The 16152-nt window shown below is 40.2% G+C and overlaps 1 protein-coding gene across 2 annotated transcripts in view; it reads right to left on the minus strand.

Moving 5' to 3' along the window:
* The window catches only part of cadpsa (Ca2+-dependent activator protein for secretion a), a 318715-nt gene that overhangs the window by 98971 nt on the left and 203592 nt on the right, over window positions 1-16152 (minus strand). Inside the window, exons 17-19 of one of the 2 annotated variants that reach the window (XM_063474915.1) lie at window positions 13654-13722; window positions 6166-6272; window positions 1202-1358 (exon numbers count right to left, since the gene is read on the minus strand). In XM_063474915.1, the coding sequence (XP_063330985.1) occupies window positions 1202-1358; window positions 6166-6272; window positions 13654-13722 (333 nt within the window). The remainder of the gene's footprint in view (window positions 1-1201; window positions 1359-6165; window positions 6273-13653; window positions 13723-16152) is intronic. The other variant, XM_063474914.1, reaches the window with a different exon arrangement.

Consider the following 16152-nt stretch of genomic DNA (forward strand, 5'->3'; position numbering starts at 1 on the left):
GGGACAATTAGCAGATTGAGTCTGCATCGTGAACAGTGATGTGTATCTTTTGCATGGACAGTGTTCCTGCAGGCAAGTGTATGCAGTTCATTAGAGAGATGACTGGCCTGCAGCAACCATCGGCAACACCAACGCACACCAACACACACACACACACAAAACTGCTGTAAATATACGTACATGTTAAAAAACGTTTGGGCTCAGTAGTGTGGAGATGCTTTTTTTGCTGTTTGTCACCGATTTGTCAGTGATGTTAGTGCCAAATGAGGTTTACCTACAAAGATGCAGCGGTGGAATATAAGAGCATTTACTCACGTAATGTACATGTACAATGTACAATGGTACTGTCCTTGATTTAACTGATTATTAAGTACATTTGAAATATGCAGTGTAATTCCTATTTAATAATGCCCTCATCTTTACCTATAACCAGGGATGGCAAGAACAAATTTCAACATATGATGATTATATTCAACGTGATGCACTACTGTCAATTAAACATGCCAACAACATGAAGTAATTTAAGTTGGTCAACTTAAAAATAAGTCAAATGTACAGTAAAGTAGTAGTGGTAGTAATATGAATGAAATCGTCGTAGGAGGGAGGGAGCATGGTACTGCACATAGTCGTCAATTTGATCGTGGTGGATTTTTAGTCTGGACTATATTGTTGTTAATTCTTAAATGTAGTGTTTTTTTCTGAATAGGGATAAATTGAGTACAGAATTTAGACTATCACAGAGGAACTGAAATCAGGATTAGTTTTAAAGTTTCAGGTTGAATTTTTTATTAAAATTATTTTTTCTTTAGAGGCAGTAAAAAACTCTCATTAAATACTGCCCAACCAAAATTTACATTCAGTTTTTTCCTGGATAAATACAGAAATATTTTAAAAACTATTAAATATGTTGCCACAAATAAGGTATGTACAGTCCAATAAATAGACTATTTGTACTACAAACTGAAAAAATCTTCAGCAATTAAAAACTTATGTTCATCATTGCATAAACAGAGCATAATGCTCAGAAGGTCTAATCCATGTGTGTATTTACTGTGTGTGTACTGTAATTAAGGATGTTCCCTTAGATTACACCCTTCAGACCTCCAGCCCTAGCAAAATCACTCCATCAGTCAAAGACCAGGTTTGCTCCAGGCTCCATACTGATATCTGAATATACTTTTTTGAATAGCCATACACTCACAGTCCATCCTCAGAAAGTCATTGAGCAGCTGGAAGAGAGGGAAACTGTCCCAGCTGTCAGGTGGCTGAACTTCAAGAGCTGCATCCATCTCGGTCGAATAGAGACACATGAAGGTCTCAGCATGCTCCACCATCAGATCTGACCACCATGCAAAGGCCTTCAGATGGAAAGAGGGGAAGAGAGAGGGGGAAAAAGTAAGAGGTAAGAAAAGTAAGGAGCTGAGAGTGGAAGAAGACAGTTAATGCAGCATGAGCATCCCCACTGGACACATCTTTGAGAATCTGGAGATGTATTTCATCCTTAGCCTCTACAGGAAATGAGATTCAAAGGCTCTCACTCACTTTTCATCATATGAAATCAAGTTGTTGCCTCAACGACTTTACTGCACAATCTCTGGGGAGGGATTCTTCACCACTCGGAACAGAAACACCAAGAGTCGGGTATGGAAAAAAATCACATGCTTTTCTGTTGTCCCACAGAGGAAACAGCAGCAGCTCCTTGACAGACTTGGCAGGGACCTACTTAAACACTCACCCGCAGCTTCTTCAGCAAGTCAATCCGAAGAAAGGAGCTATTGAACTGTGCCACACTTGTATCTCCCCATCAAATATGTGCAGTGCAGTGACTGTTCGCAACCTGGCTACTCTCATCAAACACACTGAGTTTTCTCCAGGCAACCTTACTCTTGCCAGGCCTTTTAAGAGGGACCCTGAGGATCCAAAGTGTTTGACTATTCACACCAAGCTTTTAACACTGTAATTCGAATGTACCCTCTAGTACTGGAAGTGGTGTGGGAAGGTGGCATACTGGGAGCAGTTAGCAGCGGATAAATCACATTCAGTTAGTGCCAGTCATTGTTTTTGTAATCATCAGTCTTTTTATTACAATAAAAAACATTCCCCTGCAAATTTTGCAAGCTTACTCACTTATAAAGAAATGAACAGTCTCTAATTTTGTTTGTTTCATTTTAATGAGGAGAGACAGATTATCAACCAAAAGTACTACAAAATAAAAAAAATCAATTGCATCTCATTAAGCCAAGTAAGTGTTTGATTCCCAACAAAACATAACTTAGTAATTGGTGGAGAAACTCCGGTTGGCAAGCACAGTGGTAGGGCATTTACTGTAGTTGGTCACCAAGAGGGGATTTTGACCCACTCCTCTTTGAAGAAACTCTTTAAATCCTTTAGGTTTCTGGGCTGCTGTATGGGAACTCAAAGCTTAAGATCCCTCCACAAATGTCCTACAGGAGGTCCTCCAAGACTTTTCATACCCCCATCCATTGGCCCCTCAAACTTAAAAATGAACCTGGTGGGCCCCCACCTTTCTCATGATCATCCTCAACTAATGAGGCAAGATCTTGCATGAAGCTGATCATTTTATATTTTTGTCATTTCCAGATAATCGTACCAAAAGTTGTCACTTTCTCACCAAGCTTCTGCTGATGCCTCGTGCAGGTCTACAGTCTTCACGTCCTTTGACAGCTCTTTGATCTTGCCCATCTTTTGCTTGGAATTCAAATACTTATTTTTAATGTTAATGACATTCTCTCTACTACCATGAAACTACAATAAAACTAAAGACTGTTCATTTGGGGTGCATGGACTTTTTAGGAAGTAGTATTAGGGCCACATTAAGAAAAAAAAAAGATCATTTTGAGAATAAAGTTGAAATTTCAAGATTAAAGTCGTAATTCTATTGTGAGAAAAAAGTTGATATCCGGACATTAAAGTTGTTTCAAACAAAATGCCTTGGCTGCTCCAAAATGCCTTGTGTAGATGAGTTAGTGGAACAAACTGATCAGCCTTTGTGTCTTGTGATACAACATAGATATTCTTCACTACACAAGGTTGTAATCATCGACATCCGTCCACTGCTAGAAATTTCTTTTTGAACAAATCCACTCTTTCACATTTGCGTGTTTTTTTCCTTCTGTCCAGATGCAGCATTGTGCACCATCCTTTCAATTCAATTCAATTCAGTTTTATTTACATAGCGCCAAATCACAACAACATATTGTACAGTAGATCGTACAATAATACATACAGAGAAAAACCCAACAATCATATGACCCCCTATGAGCAAGCACTTTGGCGACAGTGAGAAGGAAAAACTCCCTTTTAACAGGAAGAAACCTCCAGCAGAACCAGGCTCAGGGAGGGGCGGGGCCATCTGCTGCGACCTTTTACTTATAACCACATCGTATTTATGTGCTAATAGAGAAAAAAATTCCTTGTAACTAAAACAGATTCTGAAGAAGAATGTAAGCATCTACCCAAGGCATTTTGTGGAGGGTATATAACAGCTGTGGCAGTTTTTTTGAAACAACTGCAATCTCCACATTTCAACTATTTTCTTAACATATCATTTCAACTTTTTTCACAAAATAGTTAAAAAAAAACTGCTGCAGTTTTACAATGATTTTTATAACTTAATTCCAGTTATTAGGATTAGAGTGCAAAGTCTAAGTCAAGTTAAAGCTGGTGATTACATGAGAGGAAAACCAACCCTAATTCCAAAGCAAGGGTGCTGTGTAACATATATTAGTAAAAACAGAATGCAACAATTTCCAATGTCATAAACTTATATTCTATCCACAAAATAACATGGAAAACATATCAAATCAACATGTCTCGATAAAGCTGGGAGACAGGCATGTTTATCACTTTAGCTTCCCATCTCCTTTTAACAACAGTCAGTAAACATCTGGAACCTCAAGAGACAGATTTCTGGACTTTTGGGAGGGGAATGTTATGCCATTCTTGTCTGATAAGATGCTAGGTTTTTGACACTCCTGAGTCTCTCAGGATATGCTATTGGAATAGATGCATGCAGTTTAACACTGTCTTGCTGAAATGCCTGAAGGCTTTCCCTGAAGGAGATGCTTCCAGGAAGGGAGCATATGGCAACGAAAACAAACATATAAACTAACAAACAAGCAAAAAGTTCCTGACTTTAACTGATTTAATTATACGTGCATTTTTCATATAATAGTACAACGTACAATGTGAAATGTTACATTTATTATAATCTGGCCAAATTAAATGTACTTGATTGGTATATATTCAGTTTAAACCAAGTATACTTTTCTTAATGATTCATTATTTAAATAAATTCACTTCGCTTGGTGTTTATTGAGGGTAAAGAATCAGTTTTTGAGTGACCGCTATAAACTGTGGATATACCTTTAGCATTGATGTACAAGCGGCTGTTGCCATGGGCAATAATCTACTCCCATACCATCAGAGATGCAGACTTTTGAACTCCTCACATATAATAAGCCATATGGTCCCTGTGCTATTTTTTCCAAGAGGTTGAGGTGCCCACATTTGATGCGTCTGACCACAGAATAGTTTCCCAGTTTGCTTTAGTCCATTTTAAATGAGCTCAGGCCCAGAGACTTCCTGAATCATGTTCATATGTGGCTTCTTGTTGTTTTTATGATAAAGCTTTAAATGACATTTGTGTTTGACACTGTGAACTGTGCTCACAGACAATTATTTCTGAAAGTGCTGCAGACTCCACTCAGCGATTTCCATGGCAGAATCTTCCTGTTCTAAATGCCTGAGACCTGAAGGTCATGGTTAGCCAATACTGATTTTTGGCCTTAAGCCTCTAAATGTTTTAATATTACTGTATATTCAACATTCTCACAATTTAGAGTATTATATTTTAAATTTACATTTGACACAGCATCCTAAATTTTGGAGAATTAGGGTTGTACATGGATAAACCAGGATCAAAAACTCAAGAGAAAATAAACTGTAACAGAATATTTCAACACGTTTGGGCTGGAGTCAGGTACACTGGTTTAAAGTTTCATTGGAGCAGCAGGGAAAGGAATTCTGCTGAAATGCAAGGGGCATAGTCATAGTGTGAAAGATGGCTCATATCCTCCATTATGTGTGCTGAAAGGTCCAAAGCAAATTTGTTTAAAAACAGGAAGGATGACAAATACCCTCACCAAACTTACTTGGTGGATTTACTGAAATGTACATCTCCATGATTGATGAATTACTGAGTAGGATAAGTAAATGTAAATGACTAAACACACTAAACATGCTGTTATATTCTGGGATAATTTGTGGTAGGCTCTTAGAAAGCAAAGTACATCGTTAGAATATAGGAAAATCAGTTTTTCACCTTGCTTTCTCCAAACATACTAGCTTAATGCTTTGGACAAATAAACACACTGCCTAAGTACTTGTGTCTGCTCTTCAATAATGAAGGCAAAACTGTTGCAAGCTTTGAATCTAACAAGCACCTCTACAAGTACTTGAATGGCAGTGACAACAAGCTGAAATGGGTTTTGTGTCATTGTTGAAAAAGAAAATATTAATATTCCTCAACAACAATAGCTGTGTCAATAAGTGCATGCACAGGTTCTACAGGTATATTGAGGGTAGGGTAGGGAATGGGGTATATGGCACCAAGACAATCACATACCTCTTTTCCCTGTTCAAACAATTCCCCGCAAAACAAATAAGTGATTGGAATAAAAAGTAGAGAAGCAGTAAGTCAGCTTTGTTTTAGTTACAAAAAAGTGACAAAAATGTAGCTAAACAGCACAGCATACACAGCAGAGCAAAGAGGATTCTCTCAATCCATGTAGTTTAAGAAAAAAAGTGCAGATTTTATTTAGTTTCCCCTGCTTTTATAAACCTACTTGCACTTTAGAATATTTACTTTGTGGCCTATTGTGCAGATAATATGGAGTATGATGGTTCAATGCATGTAGGTAGCAGTGAGAAACTTTGTATTTATCATTCAAGTAAAGTTATACAACTACTTAACTTCAGTCAGCAATGAGATAAAAAAACATGTTCAGTTTATCTTTGAAAACAAATGTTGAGGAGCTCTGTAGACCTTATTATTTTAACATTGCATTGGAGACAAATATGTAGAACGTCTACAATGGAGTAGGGAAATGGTGTGGCTATATGCATATGTACCAGCACACTAACCTCAGCATGATGTTCCTCATTCTGCTGAAGCACCTCAATCACCAGCTCAGCCAAACGGATCGTGTCCTCCAGTTTTTTGGCAGGGGTGGCAAGCCTCCCCACATTTTCTGAAGCATAAAGGTCAAAGATCAGTGTGGATACCCTCTAGGTGTGATCACAAAATGTTCTTCATTTCATAAACCTCTATCCATGCAACCCAAAGTGTATGACACTATGCAGTGCTATAACAGAGCTTTTCCATATTTACTCATAGTAAATCACCTTTATTCTTAATCAAAGCTATAAATGAAAGTAAAAGTTTGATTAATAAGTTATATGAGAAATGGGTCCCCAATAGGAAGGGGACTTGGGCCCCTTTTGATCTTCCTGACTTAACTTCAGTAATTACTTTCTCCAAACCATATCATCTACCCCATTCCTATAAGACTGTTCAAAGACGTCCTATTCTCAATTAATGCTTCAATCTTAAATATGATCAGAAATCATTCCTGCCTGTGGCCATCTCCCTGTCCTCCATCTAATACACTGTAAACACTGCAATAGTTACATCCTTTCTGCACACACTCTTACTTACTTGGTAATGTTGCTGTCAATTTTCGTGATATTTATTTCTAATCACATCTGCCAACCCTGGATATTTATTATTTGGTGATTTGTATATATTGTGCTATTCCTTATATCTTGACATATTGTATTGTTAAATAGTTTAGTCTATTTTTTGTTAATGTTACTGTACTGGAGCAACTGTAATTGCTCACATAATTTCCCTAGGGATTAATAAAGTATGCTGATTCTGATTCTGATATTAATGGGCTGTTTACCAAGGGCCTTTAGGCTAGCAGTACTGCTTTTAAGATTAGGCTTAAAACGTTCCTTTTAGACAAAGCGCATTGCAAGGGCTAGATCAGGTGACCCTGAATCTTCACATCATGGGAGTCCCCCAGGAGCCTAGGCCTCTTGCACTATAATTGATTGTTTCCTACTTCACTTTTTTCCCCACTTACCATGTATTTATACACCACACATCATTTAATCAATAGCTTTTATTAACCTCTGGCCCTTTTCCACAGCGTGTTTTCGTTCTATCTCCACTTAACAATATCCAGTTGTTGTAGATGGCACCCCTCCATGACCCTGTCTACTTCCTGTTAAGAGGGAGTTTTTCCTTCCCACTGTCACCAAAGTACTTGCTCATATGGGGTCATCAGATTGTTGGGCTTTCTCTGTATTTTTGTAATGTCTTTACTTTAGAATGTAAAGAGTCTTGAGGGAACTGTTGTTATGATTTGGCGCTATATCAATAAAAATGAAGTTGAATAATAGCTTTGTAGGAATAAATTTTAGGAAGCTGCAGGCATTGGCACCATGACGTGGCACTGAAGAATATTACAGTGAATAAATTATCACAGCACATCAGCTATATTGTTTTTTTCCCCAGTGTTGTTTTCGAAATCTTTGCATTTAGCATTTCATTTTTTATTTTTTGCAATGCAAGTTATGCAATTTATTTATTCAATAATTTTAAAGACTTGTGTATACTTCCATAGACAGCCATTTGTACACACACATGGCCAAAGTTTCATAGTTTCAAATTGTCATTTGTTCCAGTACGAAAAAATTCAAAAAATCTGATTTTTGAGTGTAATGTTTGTATGTCCAATTTATGCACAAATCTGTGCATACATTGGACATACGCTCTATTAGTTCAGAACAGCCATTGTCTGATGAGCCAGTTTCAGCCAAGCCTTAGTTCTTATGTCGTCACTCCTATATAAACACTATGGAAAGCTGCTCTTTTCTGACTTTCTCTTTGTACAAAATTGTTTACGTTTCTTAAGTCAGACTTTCTCGCAGATTGCATGCAGATTGCGCACACCTACTGGTTCAGAATAATTATGATTTACAAACATATGAAAAACAGAAATAGGCACATGCTTCATAAATGAAATAACTTTGCATACACAATTGTTTTTTACACAGGGTAAGAACAGTTCCACAGACATATTGGTAAATGAAGTCCAATGATCCCAAACACACCAACAGAATGGCTGAAAAAGAAAAGAACACAGATAATGGGATGGCCCAGTCAAAAGTCCAGACCTCAGCCTATTTGAAATGCTGTGGTGGGAACTGAAGAGAGCTTTAACAAATGCCCAAAAACCTCAATGAACTGAAGTGATAGTGTACAGATGAGCGGGCCAAGGCAATCTGAGGGACTATTAAATTAACACAGAGAAGAATTTGTACAATGTGTTGCTGCTAAAGGTTGTTCTAAAAGCTGAATCATTAGGTGCACTTCTTCACAGATTGCTTCTTCATTTTGGCTTTATTCTTCTTAAATACTGAAATGGTTTCATACCTGAGGTTAGATTAAGGACAAGATCATTTTTTAAATGATGCCCTGAAATGGAAAACATTTTTTCACATGATTGTATGTATTTCTTCTAAGAACAAAGTTTTATAATCTACATCTTCTTACTTTATTCTTAGCCCTGTTTATTTTTTCAGTCTTGTGTAAAGTACGGCTGTTTCAAGATATAAAATAGTCTTTCAAATATAACACACACCACAACCTCGATAACCTTTATCCTCATGGAGCTAAACAAACCTACATTTCTGTATGACCAAACCCATCTTCCTACATGCAGAAACCAATAAAACCCAGGCTTACTGTTGTGGAGTGTCTCATCAACGAAGCTGCATTAAAAGACCAGCTTGTGCACCCACTCTGAAGCAATGTGTTTACCACCTTCACATTAAATGGGTCTTTATTAGCTATACTTTTGTTACTTTCTGCACATTTGGTTCTTGTTTCCCAGCCTCCTGCTTTATGCCTGTGTGTTGTTTCCCAAAATATTTGCTGTCTTTTTATCAAAGAGACTGAAGAGCACGGCTGGCTTAACTCATTAACCCCTTATAGCTTGAAATATAAAATCATTGCAAGAAATTTCTTTTTTTAAATGGAGAGTTTATTGTTTAAAACATAACTTATACTACTGTTGGCTAAGAACAAAGGAAGGGGGAAGCTATATTTGCATGTTTAGATTCAGCGAGAGAAAAGGAAAGGTGGGAGTTTGAAGGTAATAATAGGGGCTTCACATCTAGGGACTATGACTGGTAAAGGGAAGAGCTGGCTGATATATTGGAGAGAACAACGGTAGATATATTGTGTGTGCTGGAGATTAGGTGGAAGGCCAGGAGCACTGGAGATGGATTCAAACTGTTCTATTATAGGAACCAAAACTGAGTATGAGTAATGTTGAAGCAAGAGTATGTGGAGAGTGTTGTGGAGGAGAAGAGAATGTCAGAAAGGATCATGAGTTTGAAGCTGGGAATCGAAGGGGTAATGTTGAATACTGTCAGCCCACAAGTTGGATGTCAAAAGAGAGAGAGGAATTCTGGAGTATGTTGAATGAAGTGGTAGAGTATGTTCTCAGGGGGAAAAGATTGGTGATTGGAGTAGATTTTAATGGACATTTGGGTGAAGAGAACAGAGGTGATGAGGAGCTGTTGGGTAACTATTGTGTTAAGGGGAGCAATGCATAAAGACAAACGGTAATGGATTTTGCCAAAAGGATGGAAATGGCTTTGATGAACACGTACTGCAGGATAGAGAAAAAACACTGGATGCTATTCAAGGTATTAAAGGGAAAGTGAGGATGAACCAACAATGTGGAATTTGAAGAAGGAAGAACGTTGTGCAGAGCTCAAGGAGTTGAAAAAGGCTCTGGGTAGTAGGGAAGAGTTACCAGATGACTGGTACAGCTGAACCGGTGAGGGAAACTGCCAAAAGGTGTTTGGTGTATCCTCTGGAAAGAGAAGTACAGTAAAGTATTCAAAGGAGGACGTTAGCAATGAAAAGGTGGGAGAGTCAAAGGAAAGGGCTTATAATGAGTTGTTTGTGAGGCCAAACACTAAGGAAAATAAAAAGGGCTATCATCAATTGACTAGGCAGATAGATTGAGGTGGAAAGGATGTGCAGGTGGTCAGGGTGGTTAATGACAGACATGGATGTATACTAATGAGTAAAAAGAGTGTGTTGAAGATGGAAGGAGCACTTTGAGGAGCCGATGAATGTAGAAAATGAGAGCAGAGAACAGATGGAGGACAGCTAGTGAATCAGGAAGTGTAGAAGATTAGCAAGACGGAAGTGAAGGGTGGCTGTGAAGAGGATGAAGGATGGAAAAGTGGCTGACGGATGACATATATGGATATTTTAGAGAGAGGGCAGTGGACTGCTGAACCATATTGTTTAAAACATCTTGGAGGGTGACAAGATGCCTGAGGAATGGAGGAGAAATGTACTGATACCGATGTTAAAGAACACCAGTGATATGGAGAGCTGTAGGAACTACAGAAGGATAAAATTCATGAGCCATACCATGATGCTATGGGGAGAGTTGTTGGAGCTAGGCTAAGAAGACAGGTGACTATCAGTGAGAAGCGTATGGGTTAATGCTGAGAAAGAGCATTAGAGATGCAATATTTGCTTTGAAAATGTTGATGGGGAAGAACAGAACAGAAGAACAGGGAAAGTCAGAAGGACTTCACTGTGTCTTTGTGAATCTATAGAAAGCAGTGCAAAGACAGGAACTGTGACACTACATGAGAAAGTCAGGAATAGGTGAGAAAGACATGTATGAGGACTGCAAAATAATGATGAGGTATGCGGTAGAAAGAACAGATGGGTTTAAGGTGGGGGTCAGGGATCAGCTCTGGGGCCCTTCATGTTTGTCATGGTGATAGACAGGTTGACAGATGAAGTTAGCAGGAGTCTCCATGTACTATGATGTTGATTGTGATCTGTAGTGAGAGTAGGGAGCAGGTGGAAGAGTCCTTGGAAAGGTAGAAGTATGCTCTGGAGAGAAGAGGAATGAGAGAAGCAAGATCCGGATATATGCATGCAGGCAGGTGAAGTGTGTGGAGACCCAGTGGTCTTCAGGGTGACTTCAGTCAGTGGTTTTACTAAGGTACGCCTTAACAAGCTGCACATATAACACGTATTCCCCAGGAGAGAATCTACTTAAAACATGCTGTGAGTAAAAGACTCTGAATGCATGGCACTTCCAGCCTGTTAAAGTGAAACTCTGAGCAGAACCTGTTTTAGTTTTGTTCTCTCACCTGCAGACTATGCTTTTTGTTTGAGGATTTGAGAGTAAAGATTAAGCATGAAACAGAATTCAAACTTAGACTTAGTCTATGTATCGATGTGATATGAGGTCAACAAGTGCTCAGTAGGTGTCCAGTTTTAGGGTCAGATATTACAACTTATAGAATAAAATGAATTGTTTGCTGCCAACATTTAAAAAAAAAAAGCAAAAGCAATAAAATCTATATTATTTATTACTGGTGCTCATTAGGAGAACAAAGACATTTGACACCATTAAAACACTTTAAGCCCTCCTGGGTCTGAGGTCCACCATCCACAGATTAATGTTTTAAGTCAGGCTTGAAAAACTGAAAACTTTTTAACTTGTTGACCTTAAAATATAAAATATAGTAACAGAAAGCAATTGTTCCCTCATTTCTCACTTATGGCAGCTCACTAGTGGTGTGAAACATCTTAAGATGACTGTCTTTGTTTAGCACACAGTTTCTTTTCTTCTGGCCTGCTTTCCCAATGAATATTTCATTATTTGATTTTTGTACTCTTTTAGTTGAGGAAATCCATAATCTGCTCATAATACTGCTCCACAGTATCTCTCTGAACTTCTGCGCATGTCAAGAGACCCATTCATACTGTCCGACATCTTTAACAGTGACTCTCTCTCCACTTTCAAATTCCAAGTCTCTTTAAACTCATTACAAATTTACAGGTGGAAGATGCTTTTGTTTTTTTCTTTCTGGATTTTAATGCTTCTGTGTAAGGTGACTGTTTTGAAAGGTACCTAAAATAATATTTATCATTTTTATATTTAACTGGCACTCCCTGGATATTTTCTCTATTTCAGAGCATCCTTTGGTGTGGGAAATTGTGCACCCCTGCCAGCTCACTACTACGTGAAAGGGTTATCTCAAAAGCTGCAGAAGTTATTATCAAAAAGAGAAAGTGAGTGCGGACTGTCCCATCATTTGAAAACGCTGCAACAGTTTTAACATAAACATTGCATGTCCCAAGTTTTATTTTTCTTTTTGTTTTGTTGCCCTTTTTTACATAAATTAACCTCCATTACCATGGCCCACATATTGATCAGAAACAGATTAAATTGATGAATGAACGACACAAAATCAATCATGGTTTTATTTCTAGTCCTGGCAGAGATTTCCACGCTGACACTGTTGGTTGAAATGATGAAAGGTTTCGACCTACAGGAGCAGGAGTTGTCTTGTGTCAATGAACAAAAGATGAACCATTATTTAGGTAACACAGACAGTCCAAAATGGCTGAAAACAGATGAAAACAAAATCAAGCCTACTCACTACTCAGGAAGCAAACAGTGCAAACAGAAAACAGTATGACGCAACAGAACCCTAAGACAAATTTAGGGCTTACATACACACATTAGGGAAATGGATTCAGGAGGATGAGGAGAGACAGCTGAAACAAATCCATGATGATGAGACAAGGAAAGTAAACGAAATACTAGATACAAAGGAAAAAGACTATTACAATAAAACTGGAAATAATCAAAACACTGAGTCAAGGACACTAATACAGATTTGACACAGAAGACAGCACTAAGAAAAATAACAAAACCTTATACAAAATATTAAAAAGTAAAATATTAACTGAAACCCATTCAATGAGACCAATAACTCAGACTAAACAGAATGATCAAGAATACACAAGCTAGCTAAGAACCCAATGAAGCATTAAATGATAATGAAGGATTCAGAAGTCAAAACCTGAAAAATCCATAATGATGACTCACTTACATTATCTTTCTTCCTTATTCTTCCTGACACTCAGTTTGAAATTCACAAGACTGTCTTGACCATGTCTACATGTATAAATGCAATGACTTGCTGTCATGTAATTGGCAGATTAGATATGTGTTAAGAAGCTATTGAATATGTATACCTAATGAAGTGGCTGGTAAGTCTAAGTGCAATATATGGAGTCTATATCAGCATTTCATGGGCTTTTCATTCAAAGGCAGACATTTTCATAATCAGACATGTTCCCTTAAAGGACTGAGAACTGACAAGATATGCTTTTAACAACAGCTAGATTTGGGGGTCTTCCTTGTCTGTACCATGGCCTTAAAAACTTATTTTACTTAATTTACACATAAGCAAAGTAAAAATGCATTCAAATTGCAGACAGACAGAAATGGTGGTTTCAGGCAGTACAGCAAAGTAGATTACAGAAAGAATAGAAAGTGTTTTAGTAATGAAGGGCCTGGAGCACAGTGTAACAATCAATGTTACAGACCAAAAGGATGACAGAGATGACAAAAATTTGAGGTTGCTTCTGGTGGTTTACGTGCATACTGACTGTAATAATAAGAAAAAAAATTAATTGAGGCTGGGGAGGAAGGTACTCACGAATCGTTAAATCCATCACTTGAGAGGCCAAGCAGAAGACAGGATGCTCATACATCTCTCTCTTTTTCCCTATAGAGAAAGAGGCAGGATACCGAGGCATGCGAAAGGCCAGGGTCAGAGCGAACGAGCATAGTGGTCACTAGGGTTTGACTAATATAAAGTTTTTTGCTACCACTACCTCACATTTTCTTGCAAGAAAATCAGAACTTTAACCACACATTGTATTAAAAGGTACAATATGTATCATTGTGAAATTTGAACATGGAACTATGTTTAGCAGATTTTAAGGAGTTAAAAGATTAAGGGACATCCTCTAGTTTTGTTTGTCAAATTGATTTCAATTTTTTCTGTGCTTACATGAAATGGAGAAAAAATAAATGTAGCAAGGTAGCAAGGTGGTGCAGTGGATAGAACATGTCCATTGTAACTGTACTATCTGTGCATGTGTGCAAGTTTCCTCCCACAGCTCTTGTTAGGTTAACTGGCAGTTCTAAATGGACTGAAGGTGTGCATGGCTGCTTGTCTTTCTGTATTATGACTGCAATTAACTGGTGATCTTTCAGGGTTTACCAAACCTCAGATGTCAGCTGGGATAGGCTAAGTTCTCTATCATATCGAGACTGTCTCTCCACTCCCTGTCGTGGCATGTGGATACTTCTTTAAGACACTCCTGCTAGCCCTTAGCCACCAAGGCTAAGCCATCCTCCAGCTGGCCTTCACAATGCAGGGTGGCTTGGTTGGGTCTGTCGGCAGACCCTTGAGTGATCTCCTTCATGACCCAGGGCTACCGCCCGCAGATTTGCCGCAGACCCCCCATAACGAACATCCCAACCTTCACCTCAGTAGGCAACCTCCAGCAGGCCTGTGTGCTGCAGGAAGAACTGCCAGCCCTCATGACAAAGGCTATCATATGGGAGGTGGAAGCTGCCCATGGGGGTTTTTCTACCACTACTTTCTACTCCCCAAAGAGCATGGGGGCCTCCATCCAATTTTGGACCTCAAAGACCTCAGTTGCTATCTCTGGCCCCTGAGGTGCAAGATGCTGAAGGTCCCCAGTGTATGTCAGGCCATCAATGCGGGGAATTGGTTTGCCACCATCGATCTGAAGGACGCTTACTTTCAGGTCTCAATCTGGCAGGGGCAGTGGCGCTTCCTCAGATTCTGGTCCAATGGGCAGGTCTTCGAGTTTGGAGTCTTCTCCTTTGGCATCTCTGTGGCCCCCCAGACCTTCCTGAGATGCAGGATGCGGCCTTCACTCCTATGAGCCTGCGGGGCCTCAGAATCTTGAATTACCTGGATGACTGGCTGGTCTGTGCCTCGTCAGTAGAACAGTGTTGCAGCTAAGTTGCCCTGCAGGTCTCTCATGTTGAGGCTCTGGGGCTGTAGTATCCCTCAATATGCCTCATGGCAGAACGGCGATGGGTCTTTTGTGCATGCCCAGACCACTTCGGCCTCCACTCTCTACTGAGCCGGGGGCTGTGCCTCTCCCTCATGGGTCTGATGGCTGCCACTGTGCACATCAATGTGCTGGATCTGTCTTCCTGGCACTTCGGGATTTTCCTGCCTCGACTGCAGTGGTTTCACGTGATTGTTGGGAAGGACAGCACAATTCTGGCGGCCTATGTCAACAAGCAGGGGGGCTTGGGCTTACTTCTCCTCTGCAGGATAGCCGTAAGGCTAAAGCAGTAGGCTCTCCCCCGTTTCTGCTCCCTCGGGGCTGTGCACGTGCCAGGGCCACTGAACACAGAAGCAGACATCATGTCAAGAGGGGGCCAGGGCTCAGGGGAGTGGAGGCTCCACCCGCAGGTGGTTGAAACAAATCTAGCACTGTTTCAGAAGGGCAGAGGGGGACCTCTTTGCCTCCAGGGAGTCAACACACTGCCCCCTGTTCTTCTCTCTAAAGGACGACAGCCCTCCCCGGGGGTGGGATGCCCTGGCGCATCCCTGGAACCAGGCTCTTTTGCATACCTTCCCTCCTTTCTCTCTCCTCCACTTGGTCCTCTCCGGGTCCAGACTGCAGAAATGAGGCTTGTCCTGGTGGCCCCTTTCTGGCCCAACATGCCCTGGTTCTCAGTGATCCAGCCCCTCCTCGACTCAAGACTCTGGGAGCTTCCGGTCCAGAGGAACCTCCTGTCCCAGGCGAGTGGATCACTTTCGAGCAGGTCCACCCCTTACGCTGTGACCCTGCATGGAATGGTGGTAGCGATTAAGGCCATTCACCTCTGTCGCCAAGCGCTTAGCGAGGCTGAGCGCTGGCTCTGTACGTCAGGTATACCCAGCTGATTCGAACAACAGACCAGCTGTTCATTGCCTTCCATCCTGGGCAGGCACCTGTCAAAGTCCCGGTTGTCCTACTGGGTGGCAGCCTTATGCCTCTAGGTTCCCCTCCCCTCGGGAGTGCAGGCCAACTCGACACATGGGGGTGGCCAGCTCTTGGGCCTTGTGGTCATCGGCTACCAGCTTGAATGTTGCAGCCAGCCCCTCTTTCATGGAGCAGGT

Source organism: Pelmatolapia mariae, linkage group LG5 (assembly GCF_036321145.2).
Source record: "Pelmatolapia mariae isolate MD_Pm_ZW linkage group LG5, Pm_UMD_F_2, whole genome shotgun sequence".
NCBI lineage: Eukaryota > Metazoa > Chordata > Actinopteri > Cichliformes > Cichlidae > Pelmatolapia > Pelmatolapia mariae.